Source organism: Theropithecus gelada, chromosome 13, assembly GCF_003255815.1.
Source record: "Theropithecus gelada isolate Dixy chromosome 13, Tgel_1.0, whole genome shotgun sequence".
NCBI lineage: Eukaryota > Metazoa > Chordata > Mammalia > Primates > Cercopithecidae > Theropithecus > Theropithecus gelada.
The window spans coordinates 14,862,993-14,882,925 of NC_037681.1; the positions used below are offsets into that span (position 1 = coordinate 14,862,993).

A 19,933-nucleotide genomic window follows, 5' to 3' on the forward strand; every position below is an offset into this window, starting at 1 on the left:
CCTTTACTCTTGCAAGTCTGTTGGTAATGAACAAGAAAGAGTTCATCCCATCTTCATTTCTTCTACAAATATTCATTAAATGCCTGCTTTGAGGTACTGGAAATACAGCTGGGATCAAAATAATCTCTCTGCCCTTATGGGTCTTCCGTTTGTTTGGGTGGGAAACACAAATTGAATATGAACAAGCAAATCTATACTGGAAGGTCTGGTGGTAATAAAAGCTACCATGGTACAGAGCGGGGTGAGAGGACGGAGAGGAAGGAAGGACGCGCTGCTTTAGAAAGGCCTCCGGGAAGGTCACATTTGAACAGAGACCTGAAAGGTGGAGTCACCAGCCGTGCTGATTTTCCTGCCATTGGAGTTTTTGTTTTTTTTTTTTTTAATTGAACTCATTTCTCTATCTGGATTTTATTTTTGGTATATGATATGAAAGAGGGTCTGGTTACATTTTTTTTCCATTTGTCTACAATTATCTCAATGCCCTTCCTTCTATTTTCAGACGTGTTGTTACGAAGTTGGACCTAATGCTCAGTTCACTAATACATTCCAACGTGTGTATTGTAAATTGCTGTTTTTTGGACAGCCCTTTCCAAAAAGTTCACCAATTCTTGCTGATTCTTCTGCTTTATCCTTTTTGGTCTCAAAATGAACAACCAGCTTCCTGAAAGGCAAACCATGTCTTAACCATCACTGTATCTACAACACCTCCCATAGAGTCTAGTCAAAATAGACGCATAATATGTTTTTGTTGAATGAATGTCAAAACTCATGCAGATGTTTTCCACTCTCATGCAGGCCTCAGAGCACTTCATTCTGTTAAATAGGTCACAAGTAGCAGACAGCTACTCACACCCACTCACAGGCACATCTACTCCTGTCACTGATTTTTAGAAAAAAAAAAAAAAAAAACAGAATATAAGACTTCAGTCCTTTACTACAAAGCCACTATAAATATGGAGCCTTTGGTAGACAACTGAGGCAAAGAACAGAGTCCCTCAAAAAGACACAGCCACTTCCATAAGAGAGGGCATACGGAGTTTGTGTTGGAATTATTTCATTCTGTTTATTTTACTTGGGATAGGATTGAAAATCTTGATGACGAGGCCGTAGCACAGTCAGACCATTGGCTTTTCCAGTTCTGTGTTTGCACCGTCTGTGCATCCATATTCCCCCCAAAACCAAGAAGGCCAGTGCAAGTGGGGCCAGCACAATGCCCCAGGAGAACGTGGAGGAGGCTGTGGGAAAAACAGAGTCACATCAGGAGCTGAACAGTCTCTCACTGTACAAGAAGACAGGGCAATGCAGGTGTACAGGACAAGAACGAAATTGGAGTTTGTTTTTCTTGATAAATGTGCATTGATTTTCAGAAAGCACATCCCTCACACCAAATGATGTCTGTGGATTAGAGAAACAAGTGAGATAGGGCAAAATCTGTTGGAAACGTCATAGGGCAAGTGGGCAAGTGCTGAGGGTTTAACTTTGTTCCGACAGTGGGACACTGTGCGTTTAAGATGCTGCCTGTTTATGTCTCAGTTGGCCAACTGTGACAGAGCCAGGAACAATCTGCCCTTTTCCAATGAGCATGGGTGTCATGAGGATCAAAGGAAGTAGCAAAGGAAAATAAATCTTGAATAATGGAGCTGTAGGGGCCAACATGATTGCTTGGGTCCAGCTATTTTATGTTCTGCTCCTTGGCGTCTCTGTGTTATGGAAATACAGGAAGAGACTCTGAATAAAAAGTCAAAAAGCAAATGTGAAAACAGAGTGTTATCAGACACATTGTTGATGAGACTGGAATCCTGCATTTTTAAGCTATTATTTACCACAGTCTGTTTAGTCATCCAGGAATCGACATGACCTCAGCCTGTTGCTCCAGAGGATTCTCACATCTTAAAACCCCACAAAGATTAGAAGTAAGTTCAGCTGTAATTTTCTGGGCAGCTGTTTGAATACACCTCTCAGTCCTGGTGAAAGACTCTCAGCCTGTCACGGCCAGCCACATGCAGGGACAAGGCTCATGTTATGGAAAATTTTAAAGGTTCCCAGCATGAGGGCCAGACAAACCACAGGTTCCTTGGGCTCACTAATCTGACCCCGAGAAGGAACATTCTGATTTTTGTGGGTAAATGTGTACAACCACCACCTCTCTCCCAGCCTGCTCATCTGGAAATGATCTGAAACGCCACCCTTCCCATGTGTGCCCTCATTCTCAAACTTCACTGTGAAAAGAGCTTGTTGAGTCACAGGCTGCAGCCTCTCCCTAGGAGAATTTGACAGAGTGGATCTGGAGTAAGTCCAGAGATCTGTGTTTGTAACCAGTGGCTCAGGTGAGTGTAAGGCTGGTGGTGCACGGTGCACAGTTGAAGGAAAGTTGCGTTGGGTGCCATTCCCTGCCCTGAGGCTGGAACGCATCATTAGCTTTCCAGTTTACACTGTGTCTGTCGCTGCCTCCCCAGCAAAACATGGAGACCTGGAGCAATTAGTATTTATGTTATTGCTGTATGATTGTCCAAGAGGCATCACTGAGATTTCAGATGGGAATCACTTTGGCTTGCCTGCCATTAGTTTCAGGCTGCCAACGGAGACTACATTAAAGGCACCTCTCCCTCCTGCTCAACAAGTAAACATTGATATGAAATCAATTTAATCAAAAATGATAATGTGGGTTTTCCTCTTCTTCTTTTTGAATGTCCTTAAATGAACGCTGGGTTGATTTGGCTGTAGCCTTGTACCTATTTCTGGTCATACAATGACTTTGACCCTAAAGCTGCCCTGAACCCTGGGTAGCTCCCAATTCTCAGCTCTTGGAGGATGAAGTTTCTCATCTTCAGGATAAAGAACAATCCAGCCTTCTCTAGAGGCCATGCAAAGACAGGTGATCAGTGACCCAAGGCAGAGCCACATGCAGACAGAGTGTTTCGAAGTTTACTGTAGGACCATTTCATCTGTTTTTCAAACATCAGCTTGCTATTTAAATTTTTCATTTGAGTATAATCTCCCGAAGTTCATCCTCCACGCTACCAAAAATCTTTAAAAATTGGAGGTTTCTTTTCAGCTCTCCACTAGCAAGCAATGCGAGGGAATCTCTATGGAATCATCTGGAGAACAAGCAGCTTTGTCTAGTATTCACGGAACATTCAACATGTTATATTCTCCTGTAGTGCTCCCCAAAATACATACATACCTTCCTTGACTGTGGTGCGTAGTGTCTGAAAACCCAGGGTATTACGGACAACACATTTAAAATCCATGTTCAAATCCTCTCTTGTGACAGGATCAAAAATCAATGGCACTTCAATGTAGTTCTCATTATTTTCTGAATATTCCCTGAGTTAGAAAACATTCACTTAAATATGACTGTATCAAAGGCAAGCTTGTCTTTCACAATGTAGGCATCTAAACACTCTCCATTAGAAGCACCCATTGCGCTTTTATTGTTTTCAAGTTTCATAAATTAGGAGCTCTTGCCACCATACTTGTTATTTATTTGGGACAGTTTCTAAGCCTGTTCCTGAAGGCCTGAGTGTCACTGAAGTTGGCGGTCACTGGTATCAAGCAGTTGTTACACTACAGGGTTAGATAATGGGGAAGTTCATCTTATAAGTCCCTGAATGAACAACAACAACAACAAAAAACACAGTCGTGGGAACAGAAACGTCTACTTTGAGGAAACTTGAGTCCCTCACTATTAAATCACTTGCATATTGAAGGGCAGGGAGTTTCCAGGACTCCAGCCCTCAATAGTGCCATCTCTTCTCATCTCTACTGCTGACTCTCATTCTGGAAACCTGCAGACAGCCCAGGGGAATGGCTCTGGCCAGGATAGCTGCCATTTATAGTGTTAGAGAAATTAGTAGACACCTCACTACTATCTGTTAGTATGAATAAAAACATGGATGAGTGGATCTACTAGGAATATTTTTCATTTATTTGTAGGAGGAATATAGGTTCCTTTAAGTAAATGGATCGTATGAGTAAGCTGAGATGGGCATTTAGTTGTGGCCAGGTCTTTCGCAATGAGAACTTGCAAGCACATGATTGTGCTAACCACACATAGTTTTTATCCACTAAATTACATCCAGAAAGATCTTCTGTGATAAGTCTTTCAAAAAACACAAGCATTTGGCAAGCAAAAGCTCAGGCTAATTCAAAGTATCAAAACTGTGATTTTAAAAATACCTTACAATTTGGAACGTTGAATGGTCTCCCTCATAGGCAACGAGTTCCCATTTACAAAAGGTCTGTTCTAGTCTCAGAGTGAGAAAACATTTTCTAGAGATGACTGCTCATAAGAACTGAATTCTTTCTTCCTTTTATTATCAACCTTCCTTAGAGAGTGTGGCAGCCCACAGCTCCCTGAGAAACAGAAGAGGCACTACAGATCCTGTGGCTGCGTCTCGAGGTCTTTTTAAGGGTTTATGAAAATGTTTGACAGTCAGGTTGCAGAGTGGAAAATGGAAAGGTATTAACTCCAAAATACTTTAACTTGCAAAAATAAAAGGATCACTGTTTAATTAAACAGCCACAAAATGCAGCATCAATACCAGCATGTCAACTGCAACTCGACTTTTTAGTATTTACAGAGAAGGTTTGATTCTCAAGATGATTTTTAGCAAAACTCAATTTTTAAAACTCTAAACATCCAATAGTTTGGAATCACAAAAAGTTACTTTTAATGTGGTATGTCGGTCATAGTGATAATTGTCTCCAAAAGGAAGAGTGAAACCCACAGAGGTCTCGACAGAAGACCCTGGCCCACTTACTGGCGCGGCCCCTCGGTCACGCGGCCTCCCGGGTAGGCGCTCTCTACGTGGGTGTCATTGGCCGTCCACCACAGCATGGTGGTTAAGGGCGTGCCGGTTCCCAGAAATACCTTACACGGGATTGTCAGTCTCGACCCTGTGGACAGCAAGGCACAGCATGTCAACAGCAGAACCAGCGCCTCCCACCCATCAGTAAACCTGAGCCCTGAGTCCTTCCTCAGCTTCTCAAACACCCCTCACCAGCCAATTCTTTCCTTAGTGGAAAATTTAGTTTTCTCAAATGATTCTGTTCACACAGAGCTTTACTCTTTACAAAGTGTCTCTGGTTCCTACAACTGGTCTTCACGGCAGGCGAAAACCAAGAGGCACCTGAAGTTAAATGGCTTCGCCAGGGCCCCTGCGCTCCCAGGGCGCATGCTAAGTTCAAGCCGACTTCCTCTGTCACTCACTTCAGTTACCTCAGACAATCCAGATCAACGTGTGGATTCTTTCTCTTTGTCCGAGGCTGGTCTTGGCTCTAATGTTTCTCCTGGGAACCCTCCATTCCCAGATGACTCTGACTGGGGATCAACCCTTCTTAAAAACTCTGTATTTTCTATACATGGTGCCCTCTGCAGTTGTGCAGTGTGATGTATTAGGCCCCCCTGCCTCAATCACAGGAAATTATTTTTCTTTTTCATCCACCGAAGAAGAGTAGAAGGAAAAGAAGAAATCCTTCTCACTTGTTTTTTCCTCGTGGGTGATATGCCTCCCTGTGGTGTGTCTTTTAATGCACCTGGCCCCACCATGGGTTGAGAATGCCAGCCCTTCTCCATCCTATGCCAATCCTATGACCTTAAAGATCTTCCTCAGCCATAACAACCTACTAATCAGTGTCACGTGGCCCCACAACCCATTCCAGTGCATTCAAAGCAACTGATTGGGAACTGGGCCTGGGAACTTGGCTGGGAAGCCCCAGGGAGCCAGAACACTGGGGCTCCAGTAGGTATCACCCATTGTGCCCACTGCCCCAGATTTCCAGGTGGTTGTTCCTAGAGCTGCAGCCATAGGGACTGCACTGTGGCAGCGGCAACCCAAGTGCCAGCCAGCAGTCCCAGCAACTGCACAAAAGCCCGCCCTCTATGGCCTCCAATTCAAATTTAAAATTTAAACCAACACTAAACAAAAGGAAAAAGCAAATAAATTATTTTTTAAAAGACTCTGCAGCCAGGGTTTCATAAATGAGTATCAGACCTACAAAAACATTACCCAGAAACAAACACATAAAAGGGTGCAGGCTTTATAGATACACAGACCTGAATGTGAACTCCAGCCTGACTCTGAGGGTGGCCCTTTGGCCTCCACTGAGCCACCATGATGCCCTGGGTGGCTTTTTCCTTTTGGAAAATTGAGGAAATAAAACCTACAGGGTCTATGTCGAGATTGAATGGGATCCCATTGAACATAGTAGATGCTCAATAAACATCAATTCCTCCCCACCACTAGCATCAGTAGGTTGTTAGTACAGTACACTTACGTACCCTCACTGGCCACTAGTGTGGACCTGTGCTGGCCAGGATGGACTGCACACATGGGGTGAAAAGCAGAAAGCCCCATTGGTCATTTTCATAGCACCATTCAACCAGTCTACCAGCTCTTCTAGCAACAAGAAACTGACCACAGCTGAACCCACTTTACAAATGGAGTCTTAGAGAGAGGCAGAGCGCCAGCCAAGTTTTGGTGATGTGAATTATTTTAAATACACTGAGGGTGCTGGCTCTGCCTGGGGTTCATGCTGTTCATCTTCTCATGCAGTTGATAACCGCTGCCAGAACATTCAGATTTTCACATTCATATTTTTACAGGTAGGCTTTGCATGAAGCAAAGCATACCTGTTTTCAGATTACGCCATTTCTAACCAAACTGGCCAAAGGGAAATATTCCCTCACATTTGTTATTCTGGCCTCACATACTGGAGTTCTAAGGTCTCCACCCAGGCACACTGCACCCAAGGGGCAGATATGGTCAGCAGACACGAGGGTTCCAAGCCCCCTGCACCCCCACGGGTGCATGGAATGGTCCTCGCGGGCCTTACCCAGAGAAGCCGATATGGTCTTGAGGGGGGAAATGATCACAGGAATGGTCTCCTCTTTTTTTTCTGAGAAAGATGTAAGGAAAAGAGATTCCATTAGGAAAGCCTTCATTTGACGCTGTGGTTCAAGTCATTGTTTGGCTAATCAACTAAGTTATCCTTTCCAGTACGGTCAGTCATTACAAGAGTCAGCCTTTGTCTGGCAAAGGAAACAGGCTCTCTACAAAATCGAGCATCCCTGGCCAATGACTTCCCAGCAGAGAGATTACTGGAAGAGGCCACAGCTAAACACACATTCCGCTGACAGGAGGTCTTTGGTCCTTGCTCTATGAACAATTAACCATTTCCCTCCCAGACTTCCTGAACACAATCTTAAGAGTTATGTTTACAAGGTCCACGAGATAGGATTTCCCCGAAACTCGATCTGACCTAAAATATCTTCTCCACCTCTCCAAAGTGCCTGCCACAAAATACTCTAGATTCAGTTTTCTAGAAAAGGCACAGGGCTCAAGAACCACCTGTGTTTGGATGACTAGTGTGTAACCTGGCCTCGGCCACAGAAGTCTTGCTAATTGAAGAGATAAACTCTTCAGAGAGGCAGAAGTGATCTCCAAGGGATTAGAGCCAATGTAAAGAAACGAGACAGCCAGGCACGGCGGCTCACGCCTGTAATACCAGCACTTTGGGAGGCCAAGGAGGGTGGATCACGAGGTCAGGAGTTCGAGACCAGCCTGACCAACATGGTGAAACCTCGTCTCTACTAAAAATACGAAAATTAGCTGGGCATGGTGGCGCGCGCCTGTCATCCCAGCTACTCAGGAGGCTGAGGCAGGAGAATCGCTTGAACCCGGGAGGTAGAGGTTGCAGTGAGCCGAGATCTCGCCATTGTACTCCAGCCTGGGTGACAGAGCGAAACTCTGCCTCAAAAATAAGCAAAAAGGACACCTGGCAGGTGAGGGCTGTGAGTTGTCTCCACGACGGGTCTCATCATCCTCATTTTCACTAAATAGCATTTGAAATCCTGACATGAGTACACATCAGACAGCATGGCAGGACAGCCGGAGGGGCAGACGGCTTCTCGACCACGGCCAGACGCCTTTTCCTCCCCTCAAAGTCTCACACTGCCCTGTGGAGCTGGGGCATCCAGGGAGAGAAAGAAGCCTCCAGGATCTCAGTGCTTCTTAGACTTGAGGGTCCCCAGCATCACCCGGGGGCTTGTGAGACACAGATGGCAGCCCCCAGACTCCAGTTTCAATCAGTAGGTCTGCACGGAACCCGAGATTTGCATGTCTGTTGAGTACCCAGGTGATGCGGCCCTGCTGGCCCAAGACCACCCCTTGAGAGCCACTGAGGATCACAACACAGAAAGGCATGTGGGGCGGCTGCCCCCTAGTGTTCCTGTGCAGTATCGCAGAGACAGGACCGTGCCGGTCCAAGGAAAGGCTCAGGAGGCCTCGGTCACTGGCCTGTCCAGGAACAAGGAGCCGATATGAACGAATCCTTACAGGACTGTAAAACAAACACAACCAGGACACTTCAGTCCGTGGAAGAACGCGCTGAAACTGAATCTCTGGATTCTCTGTGAGAAAGATATCTTTTCCCCTCACAGACCAATTATTTAAACTTGGTGTGTCTCCAAAGCTGTCTGAAATCCCCTAAAAAGACCCCAGTTGTGTTCATTATTCAGTATAAAAAACAAAGAATTGTAGCCCACTCTCCAAGGCAAAGTCCAAGATTTACACATGGTTACACCTGGCTCCATGTCCAGCACACAGTTGGTACAGAGTAAATGTTGAACAAATGTGAAATAATAGCCAATACTGCTCAAAACACCATTTTCAAACGAAACTCATTTTAATCAGTGGCAGCTCTGACTATTTGAAATATCACTATTAAGGGCAGCTAGATCCATCTGAGGGAAGACAAATAAAAAGCGATTTCCACTGGATATGCAAGGCATGGTCCTCCGGTTAGAATACCCAGTAAAATCTAAGTATCCTAAAATTATACATAAAGTTATGGCATGTGGTGACCTCTAGCCCTATAGGTGCAAAGATTCACATGACACTTTCCAAGGAGACCTTCCAAGGAAGCCACTGCTTGACTCTCTTGAGTGGTGTGTTTTAGCCTCCATCTTGCAACCCTGTGAACTGCCCAATTTATTCACCTTTACTCAGATCAACACCCTGATTTATACCTTTCAAAGTATCACGCACATCTTATTAACCTGATGCTTCAGGAGACTTGATGGATCTGTTTTCCCTTATCCTTCATTTCAAAGACCTGCAAGGAATTGTACATGCACCCTCATTTGTTCTCTGCATGCTTGTTATTGAACCAGGATAGACGGATGCCTCAATGGCAAGTACTTACTCTTAATGCGTAGCTCAACAGTCCTAGTGATGTTGTATTGCTGGCCTTCATGGGCAAACGTCAGGACACAGCGGTAATAGCCCGCATCTTCCAGGGCCACATCATGTACCAGTAAGTGAGTGGTCCCCCTCACACTTAGAAATTTCTCATTGTCTTTATCCAAAGGAAGAGAATCCTTAAGGGAAAATGTTTTTGTTGACATTATACCTATATACATCTCAAAGGCTATGAATTGCATCATCATTATCAACCAATGTTGGATTTGCAATCCAAGAATTGCCCTGGTATTTACTTTGCCAATTTGGTACTTTGGGCCTCCTTTTGACTGTATTATTAGGGGAAGGAATTTGTTAACATATAAAACCAATAAAATTGCTAGATTTGGTTAACTACAATAGTTAGAGCATATTTGTCTAGGCCCAATGGGAGAAAAAAGAGACTAACTCTTCTTTGACAAAGTAAGTCATCTAAAATACAAATATGTTTATGTCCTGACTGCTACCTTCAGGCCTTAGGAAGTATCTGGGAAGACCACTACAAATAGTCATGATGAGCTGGCCAACAATGCTCAGAAGAGATGATGTTGCAGTAATTACTTTAAAAAGCATTTCAATTTTGTGAGTCAGCAACAGAAAAAATTCTGTTATAAGAAAAACTAAATAGGGGAAACGAATCCACACTTTTTATATGGACACAAGGTTCTCTGGGGTCCCTGTAGAACAGAATCCTCAAGATAAAGGCCTCCAGGAAATAGAAAGAGCTGAATGGAATTTCTAAAAACACCCTAATGAGCACACAATGTTCTCAGGGACATCGCTTTCAAAATCATGCTTAGTCAAAGTTTGCAACAGTCAAATATAACCTTGTGTCACTTCAGAGTCCCACTCTGAATGAGAACACAGATAAAATGGAAATTGTCACATGGCTCATGGAGTACCACTTTAAAACATATTTAATTAAAAGGAGATATTTCATTGATCTAAGTATGAGTAGTCAAATATGAAAATGCCAAATAGGGCCCAGCACCACAGTCGTTCCAGTGGTGTATGGGAATTGGCCTTCTGGGTTTGAGTTTTGACTTCACCATCTACTGGCTGTATGATCTTGGGAACATCCTTATAGGTCCTTATCTGTAAAAAAGGGGGATATTTACAGTTCCTACTTCACTGGGTTGCATGTAAGGGAGTTTAGAACAGGCTTGGATATAATACATGCTCAGTAACATGTAGATTATTATGAAGTGAATAAAGATTACTAAGCATCACCATAACATCTTTGTCCATGCACATTTATTAAGCACCATTTACATGTCAAGCACTGCACTGGGTGCTTTATACACATCATTCCATTTAATCTTTGAAACAATCCCAGGTGGTGAAAGTTATTAATTGCCACTTTACAGAGGAAACAGGTTGGAGAGGTGGAGTCACTCTGCCAAAGCTGCACAACAGATCAGAAAAGGAACAGAGTTTCAAACCCAGACCCATTGATGCCAGGGCCTGTGCTCCTTCCTCTCCCGGTTAAACCTTTCATTTGTCCTCTTTATGCTTTTTCCAAACCAAAAGAGAATGCATTCTAGGCTGGGCTTGATGGCTCACACTTATAATCTCAGCACTTTGGGAAGCCGAGGTGGGAGGACCACTTGAACCCAGGAGTTCGAGACCAGCCTGGCCAACATGGTGAGACCCCATCTTAAAAAGAGAGAGAATGCATTCTAGAGCTCAGCCAGCTTATCCATAGGTGCTGGCTACTTTTCTCTACTTTCAGAAAATCATTTCAAAGTGTCTAATATTAAATCAATATCCTATATAGAGATCCTGTAGTTCAATACCAGTCAACCACTTAACCTGTTGTCGATTAAAGGGTTAATTCCCATTAATGGTTAAGCTAATAACTGTACTTTTCAGTATCGATCTAGGGTCTCTATCAGGAGTTGACCAACGTTTTCAGGAAAGGGCCAGATAGGAAGTATTTTGGACCTTGGAGTCTGCAGGGTCTCCATCACAGCTAAGTCATGCAAAAGCAGCTACAGACAGTACCTAGATAAGAGGATGTGGCTGTGTCCAGTAAGACTTAATTTAACGACCCTGAAATTTAAATTTTATGTGGTTTTCACATCATAAAATATCCTTCTTTTCCTTTTTGTCAAACATTTAAAAAAGCGATAACTATCCTTGGCTTGTGAGCCATTCAAATCCAGGAGACAACTTGATTCCAGGGCCTAGCCATAGTTTTCCAACCGCTGGTCTACATAAGCAATAGCTGATAGCCAGATCTGATGTTCTCTCTAGGAGCAATGAGCACATCAAATAACATCTATTCAACCAGACAAGGGAGCAAATTGTGTCCATATTTACTCCCTTAACAAAAAAGTTTGTTATCGTGTGCTTTTTTTTTTTTTTTTTTTTTTGAGTTGGAGTCTCGCTCTGTTTCCCAGGCTGGAGTGCAATGGCACAATCTTGGCTCACTGCAACCTCCACCTCCAGGGTTCAAGCGATTCTCCTGCCTCAGCCTCCCGAGTCACCAGGATTACTGGCACCCACCACCACGCCCGGCTAATTTTTGTATTTTTAGTAGAGATGGGGTTTCGACATGTTGGCCAGTCTGGTCTCGAACTCCTGACCTCAGGTGATCTACCTGCCTCAGCCTGCCAAAGTGCTGGGATTACAGGTGTGAGCCACTGCGCCCAGCCGTCATGTGCTTTTTTAAAAAACTCCTTTAATATGTCTACGAAATTGTTATGTAACCTTTTTTCTACATTTTTATAGACAAATTACAGTAAAAAGTTATTTCCTTCAACTGTTATGTACTCTGTCTTCACAAATCACTATTTCAAGCACCTTTACCCAACCCACATAAGGACTAATAGAACATATTAATTATGGCCCTTTTAAATTATTTAAAATACAGTCATCCTTCAGTTTCTTTGGGGGATCGATTTCAGGAAACATCCCCCACAGGTGCCAAAACGCAGATGCTTAAGTGGTTTATATAAAACGGTGTCATCTGTGCATATAACCTACGGACATCCTTCCATACTTTAAGTCATCTCTAGATTACTGGTAGATTACTAATACAATATAAGTGCCATATATAAATACAGTCATGTGTCGCTTAACAATGGGGATAATTCTGAGAAACAGGCTAAGTGATTTCTTTGTTGTGTGAACGTCAGAGAGTACTCGCACAGGCCTAGAGGGTAGAGGCTCCTACACACCTAGGTGACAAGATTCAGCCTGTTGCTCCTGGGCGACAAACCTGTACAGCATGTTACTGTCCTGAATATTGTAGGCAATTGGAGCACAGTGGTCAGTTTTTGTATATATAAACATGCCTAAACATAGAAAGTGCATGTTTTGCACTATGATGTTGAGATAGCTATGACGTCACTAGGCAATAGAAATTTTTCAGCTCCATTGTAATCTTACAAGACCACCATTGTACATGCAGCCCATTGTTGACTGAAACATTGTCATGCAGCACGTGACTGTAGTTGATGCACTGTATTGGTTTCTTATTTGTATTATTTGTATTGTATTGTTATTTTATTTGTTGATTTATTTATACTTTCAATCCGAGGTTGGTTGACTCCCAGGATGTGGAACTCACAGATATGAATGGCAAACCATGTGTGTGTTTGTGTGTGTGTGTGTGTGTGTGTGCACTGTCTTCAGAAAATCGATATTGTATGTCTTTCCTATACGGTTAATAAAAAAAGAAAACACATTTTAGTAAAATGGTATTTTTTAAAGCTGTACCTTGTACCATTGAATCTTCACGTCAGTTTTGTCACGGGTGAATTCTCTCAGGTCAGGGCACACTAATACCCCAGAGGTTGACAAGGTTAAAATTTGCGGGTATGAGATGAACGGCAGGGAAGCATCTGTATTCTCAAAAACTCTGAGCTCAATGGACACTTTGTCACAGTAAGAGGCATTTCTGATTTAAAAGGAGAAAAAGAGATAAATGGGAAGGCAAAATAAAAGTAAACTAAATGAACTTAGGCATCATTTCCCCAATTCTATTAAAATCTGCATCTGCATTTTCCAGGTTAGTACAGATTGTTTCCTGACATAAGATGATTCAACTTAGGATTTTTTGACTTTACAATGCTGCAACACAGTAAGCATTCAATAGAAACCCTACTTCAGTACAGTATTCAATAAATCACATGAGATATTCAACACTTTATTACAAAATAGGTTTTGTGTTAGATGACTTTGCCCAGCAGTAGGCTAATGTAAGCGTTCTCAGCCCATTTAAGGAAGGCTAGGCTAAGTTGTGATGCTCAGTAAGTTAAGTGTATCAAGTACATTTCTGACAACACTGTTTCCAACTTACAATGGGTTTATTGGTATTTACGCCGTTGTAAGTCGAGGAAAATCTATATTGCAATACTTCCATCCCTGATCTTTTTGAACCCTTGTGGGGGCAAAAAGTGTCATAACATAATTGCACAGAAAAAGCATGTTCTGTGTTTTTCACAAAGGTCTGTCTACAAGCCCAATTCTAATGCCACCAAGGTTCATCAAGAAATCCCCAAGTCCCCTTCAAAAGGGCTTATGCCTTCCAGGTTCTGGAGCTCCTTGAGCCCAGTCCCCGCATACTCCAACTTCATGATCCAGGAAACCATATCCACATGGGGAAATTGTTTCCCAAGAGCCACTGTTTCCTTTGCTCCTTCAGGGAATGTTTTATCAACTGAAGTCTAGTTTTAGAAAACTGCTGGAAACTTAGTATAAGACCCACAAAAGATTTTTGTAATACTGCATGGGGAAATTAACTTGGTAAGTTTGCTTTATTATTCTTATCATTATTATTATTTTACTAGCCTAATCATTATTTCAATGCCATAATTCTATCAAGACCTTAGAGCTGGAAAATGGGGAGAGGAAAAACCTTTCTGGAAACTTGGGGAAAATGGATAGAGGACAGAAAACAGTAATTAAAGCTACTTTTTAAGTAGAAAAATATAAAAATATAATTATCTCAGCTAAATTTCTGGCTACCTAAGACACATGAGACTTTGACATAGAAAATGAGGATGTCTTACATATAGGGGTAAAAATTAGTTGCACAGCAAAATCTAAACCATCCATATCCAAACAAGTAACAAAATGTAAAAAAAAAAAAAAAAAGTGAAAGAAATGTGTTAAAAGCTTACCACTTGAAAGTAAAAAGAATTAATTTAAATATATGAGGCCAATATGTGTATTATATTTAGCTTAAAAAAGGAAAATAGATGAACAAATATTATATTTTATGCATAAAGAAATACAGAATGTTAACTCTCACCTTGAAAAATGCGTAATCTCACTGCATGTTGAATAAAGGCAACTGAGGACAAATCTAAAGACCAGGGCCTACTTGAATAACAGTCACACAGCAGGTAGCCAACAGGGAGTAGATGCAGGCCAGGCCCTGTGCTGTGAACTTTGCACATGTTATTTCATTTATAGTCCAGCCCCCATGAAGTAGGAATTACTATTATATCATTTTTATATGAAAAAAGTTAGGTGTACAGAAATTAAGGGGGCTGTACAGCCACAAAGAGGTCAAACCAAAATGGGAAGCCCAGCAAGGCTCTGGGAAAACCCATAAATCAAAGCACTATCTTCAGAAACCAAGCTTAGTAGACATATTGAAAGTCACAACGCTGTTCACATTATTGATCTGGTAATTCCCCTTGAGCAAAAACTTCATGAAAATAACTCAAAAGAAAGAGAAGGGTGGGGGGCAATTTGATCACCACTTGCACTCCCCATGTAGTGTGGCACCCCCATGGCAAAGGCATGACAGTCATTAGTAGTGCTGCTCACCAAATAGGCCCAGTTCTCCCCATTCTGAGCACATGGGGTACCACATGTCCTCATCCCCACTATGGGTAGGTGCAGTTATATGGCTCTTCCCAGCTCACGAGTTGTATGTGTGACCCTTCTACATGAAAGCTGTAACGGCCACGAGAGACCCTCCAAAGCAGGCTTCCTTCTGCTCTAGCAACCAACCAACAACATTTGAAATAGTGAACATGACTGCTCCTTCAGCCTGAGTCCCTGGTGTGTGCAAACCCACAGTGGACCTGTTAAATAAGCCATTGTTATTTTAAGCCACTGAGATTTGGGAGCTGTTTGTTACAGCAGCATAACCTTGTCTGCCTACTCTTTCTTTTTCTTTTCTTTCTTCCTTCTTTTTCTTCCTTTTTTTTCTTTTTCTTTTTTTTTTTTTTTTTTTTTTTTTGCTGTGATACAAAGTAAGGTGTTTATTTGCAGAACACCAAGCAAGGAGGCCCAGGCAGCTACTGCTCAAATCCTGACCTCTCTGATGGCTTGCATTCTTGCCTACTCTGACTCACCATGTGGGTTCTAGATCACAAGATCTTAAACAATCATGGGAACAGGGCAGTCTCTTGCCTCATGACTATCAATGCTAAAGAGTATTATGGCAACTGTTGGTGATTCTCTCTCGATTAGAACCCCAATCTTACAGTTGACAAAGAGTATTAGAGGTCAGCCAGGTAAACCTTCCCATGATGCAAAGAAAGTTTGACACACACTGGGATTTCCCCTGACCCCTCAATCTCTGCTCTTTTTTTTCCTACAAAAATTGATCGTAAAAACAAACTTTAGGACAAACACGACTCAGCTCACATCTCCCTGATTTTTGCACAGTCTCACTTTCAGTAGTCATGCGGATTGCCTTTTGGGAAGGACAGGGAATTCTTATGTATATATTGACCACCTTCCATGGCACGTCCCACGCTAGCTCCTTCACATGCTGTGATCTCACATAACCTTCTCAACAAACTTCTTTACAGGGGAGAAAACTAACACCCATAAAAGTCAAGTGATAAGCCCAAGGTCCCACCAGATAGGAAGTGAGAGAGCTAAGATTCCCATCTGTCTTTCTGACTTCAGGTTTCATGTTTTCTTAATACACTGTGAAGTTTTCCTAGTAGTGCTCATTAGAGAAAATTAGAATTTTTACTGTGAAAAAGAAAGAAGAAACATGCATTTATAGCTATTGTAAAACCAGACATCCACATTTTCCTAGCATAAGAATAGGAGATGATTTGCCTGTTTTTTTGGCAAGGTTCAATTGCTTATAGTTGGGGCTAAGCATATGGATGGTAGTGTCAAGCTGGGTTTGATTTGAAAAGATTCTCAATTTCACACATGCACGCACATGCACACACACACACACACACAGAGGACACCCTCCACCTCATATCTCCTCCCACAGCCCACATCCCCTGCCACACACACACCCAGCCTAGGACTGAGGCTGATGTGACCTGAAATTTTTTCCATTTACCAGTAATTCCTTTGTGCTAAGAACGTCACTTCTCTGGTTCTTTTTCTAAATATACATATTCCTGGGTACAGTTCTTCTTAAGTCAAATGAGTTTATGAAATCTGGAGACTCTGAAGCTAGCTGGTAGAAGGAGCAAGCAGAGCCTTTGGAGGAACAGAACAAGCAGCTGAAGAGAGAGGCCGAAACACTAGTTCCCAATCAAGCCGAGGGTTGTCTTAGTTCAGAAGAACGAAGCCAAGAAACTTTTTAAGATCACCAACACTAGGCCTAAAACTTCATCCATCAAGAATAGTAGGACATGTCAAGACCATTCAATGGGGAAAGGACAATCTTTTCAGCAAATAGTATTGCAGAAACTGGATATCCACATGCAAAACAATGAAGCTGGACCCTTACCTAACACCATATACAAAAATTAACTCAAAATGGATCAAAATACAAAACATGGCCAGGCGCGGTGGCTCACGCCTGTAATCCCAGCACTTTGGGAGGCCGAGGCGGGAGGATCACGAGGTCAGGAGATCAAGACCATCCTGGCTAACACGGTGAAACTCCATCTCTACTAAAAATACAAAAAATTAGCCGGGCGTGGTGGTGGGCACCTGTAGTCCCAGCTATGCGGGAGGCTGAGGCAGGAGAACGGCGTGAACCCAGGAGACAGAGCTTGCAGTGAGCCGAGATCACGCCACTGCACTCCAGCCTGGGCAACAGAGCGAGAATCCATCTCAAAAAAACAACAACCGACAAACAAACGAAAAAAAACGTTAAGAGCTAAAACTATAAAATGCTTAGAAGAAAACAAAAGAGAAAATCTTCATGACATTGGATTGGGCAATGATTTCTTAACACTAAAAGAACAGGCAATAAAAGAAAAAAAATAGATAAACTGGACTTGATCAAAATTAAAACCTTTTGTGTAACAAGTGACACTATGAACAGAGTCAACATGCAACCTAGACAACAGGAGAAAATATTTCTAAATATATGTCTGATAAGGCAAGGGGTTAATAACCAGGAAATGTAAAGAACTCCTACAACTCAACAACAACAGCAAAATTCAGTTTTTAAAGTGGGCAAAGGACTTGAGTAGACATCTCCAGAGAAGATGCACAGATGGTTAATAAGCACATAAAAAGATGCTCAGCATCACTAATCATTAGGAAGATGGAAATCAAAGCCACAATGAGAGACCCCTTCACATCCATTAGGATGATTATTATCAAAAATAACAGAAAATAACATGTGTTGGTGAGTACGTAGAGAAATTGAGTTTGGGCACTGTTAGTGGGAATGAAAAATGGTACAGCCACTGTGGAAAACAGTATGGTAGTTCCTCAAAATTAAATATAGAATTAACAGATGATCCAGTAGTTCCTCTTTGGGGTCTATACCCAGAAGAACTGAAAGCAGAGATTCGAACAGATATCTTCACATCCATGTTCTTGTTGGATTCACAATAGCTGAAAGGAGGAAGCAAGCCAAGTGTCCCTGGATGGATAAATAGATAACAAAATGTGGTACATACATAAAACGGAATAATAATATTCCACCTCACAAAGGAAGGAAACTCTGACTCATGCTACAATATGAACGAACCTTGAAAACATTATGCTAAGTGAAATAATTCAGTCACAGAAAGACTGATTCCACTTAAAGGATTTAAACGAGGCACCTAGAGTAGTCAAAATCATAGAGTCAGAGAGTAGAATGGTGGTTGCCTGGGGCTAGAGAGACAGGGAAAGGGGAGTTATTGTTTAATGGGTTCAGAGTTTCAGTTTGTGAGGATGAAAAAGTCCTAGAGATGGATAGTGGTGATGGTCCCCTGATCTGTACACTAAAAAATGTTTAAGATGATAAATTTTTTGTTATGTGTATTTTTCTACAGTTAAAGGGGAAGAAAGCAACAGGGCAAAGAGGGAGGAGGACTGGACCCAGGGTCAGGAGACTTGGGCTCCAGAGTCAGCTCTACCACGTACCACCTGGAAAACTTTCCAAGCCAGCTTGGTTCCCTCATCCTTACAACGAGCAGTTGGACTAATTTAATCCTAAGGTCTCACCCAGCTCTAAAATCCTATTCAGAGTAAAATCCTATTCTATGTCTATTTCTTGGTTCCTTACCATGAAGCTTCAACAGTGAACAACATAGACCAAGTCCCTGCCCTCAAAGAGTTTGCATTCTAATGGGGTAGACGAACATTAAATACGGTAACACACACAAATGTGTCAGATGGGAAAATTCTATCCCAAGGAAATTACAGCAGGGTAAGGAGACAGTGACAGAGGGAAGGGTCAGCTAAAATGGCTAGGGACGTTGTCTCCAAAGAGGTGGCATTTGAGGAAAGACTAAATGGAGAGAGAATGAGACTGCAGAGTTGTGGGGATATGTCAGGAACAGCAAGGGGGATGCAATGTGGATTCACTGGATTTGTATTTTGTATACTGGATTCTGAGATCCAGATCATAACTGAAGACCCTCACAAGCCTCCATCCTGCCAGGATCCCCTCCCCAGCACTGCACAGAGAGGCTTACCTAGTAGTGCAGATGTAGGTGCCAGAGTCCTCCTGCAATGCTGGCAGAAGCCACAGAGCACCGTCCTGGGCCCACATCCGTGTCTCTTCTTCTCCTGGGACCATCCTAGCAGAGTCATTTTTATGCCATGTCAGGTTGATGTGGGGGCTGACAGAGGCCCACAACCGGTAGGGCACCTGGGGGCACCTCAGGGCCACAGGCTCCCCTTCCAGCCTGAACTCCCGCTTGTAATGCCTCCCACGAAACCGGCAGCTTCTGGCAGCCCCTGAAGGACAGAGAGCCCATGGTCAGGCTTTGGGTCCAAAACTTGCTCAGATCCTAAAACCTCCCTGGACCCAGGACAGATCCTGATTCTGGCAGGGAGACCTGGAGCATATTAAAGGAAGATGTCATTTGTCCCTAACAAAATGACCTACACCCTGGGGTACTATCAAACTCCCTCCCTACCCCATTATTATGCTGTCAAAATTTCCAAATAACAAGTTCAGTGCTACTATCCGTTCCAACTTACGTTTGTCAAGAAAGTTAAATCAGGTTTCGATGGTGACAAAAAATTAAAGATTAAAAACTATGGCCACATTTTTCACTTGCTGACTTCTCATCATTAAAAGTAGATCTGAGCTGACTTCAGATGGTAAAAGCTTAGTTCTGGCGTGTTGTGTGGTTAAACTCCAAAGGCAACTTTGTTAAGGGCAAACACTTCACTTCTTCAGTTTGCTCTTTGACAAGCACATTCGCACCGTGCTTTTCTTTTCTTTTTTCTTTTTTTTTTTAAATTTTTCCTTTTCCTGAGACAGGGTCTCACTCTGTTGCCCTGCTGGAGTGGAGTGATGCAGTCTCCACTCACTGCAGCCTCAACCTCCCTGGCTCAAGCAGTCCTGTCGC

At 42.7% G+C, this 19,933-nt stretch overlaps 1 protein-coding gene across 2 annotated transcripts in view; it reads right to left on the reverse strand.

The window, feature by feature from the left end:
• Positions 1-916: 916 nt before the first annotated feature.
• IL1R2 (interleukin 1 receptor type 2) overlaps positions 917-19,933 on the reverse strand; it is a 35,338-nt gene continuing 16,321 nt past the window's right edge. For both annotated transcript variants that reach the window (XM_025354182.1, XM_025354181.1), the window contains exons 3-9: positions 19,049-19,313; positions 12,966-13,146; positions 9,208-9,382; positions 6,838-6,900; positions 4,764-4,899; positions 3,185-3,327; positions 917-1,235 (exon numbers count right to left, since the gene is read on the reverse strand). In XM_025354182.1, the coding sequence (XP_025209967.1) occupies positions 1,069-1,235; positions 3,185-3,327; positions 4,764-4,899; positions 6,838-6,900; positions 9,208-9,382; positions 12,966-13,146; positions 19,049-19,313 (1,130 nt within the window). In that variant the 3' untranslated portion in view covers positions 917-1,068. The remainder of the gene's footprint in view (positions 1,236-3,184; positions 3,328-4,763; positions 4,900-6,837; positions 6,901-9,207; positions 9,383-12,965; positions 13,147-19,048; positions 19,314-19,933) is intronic.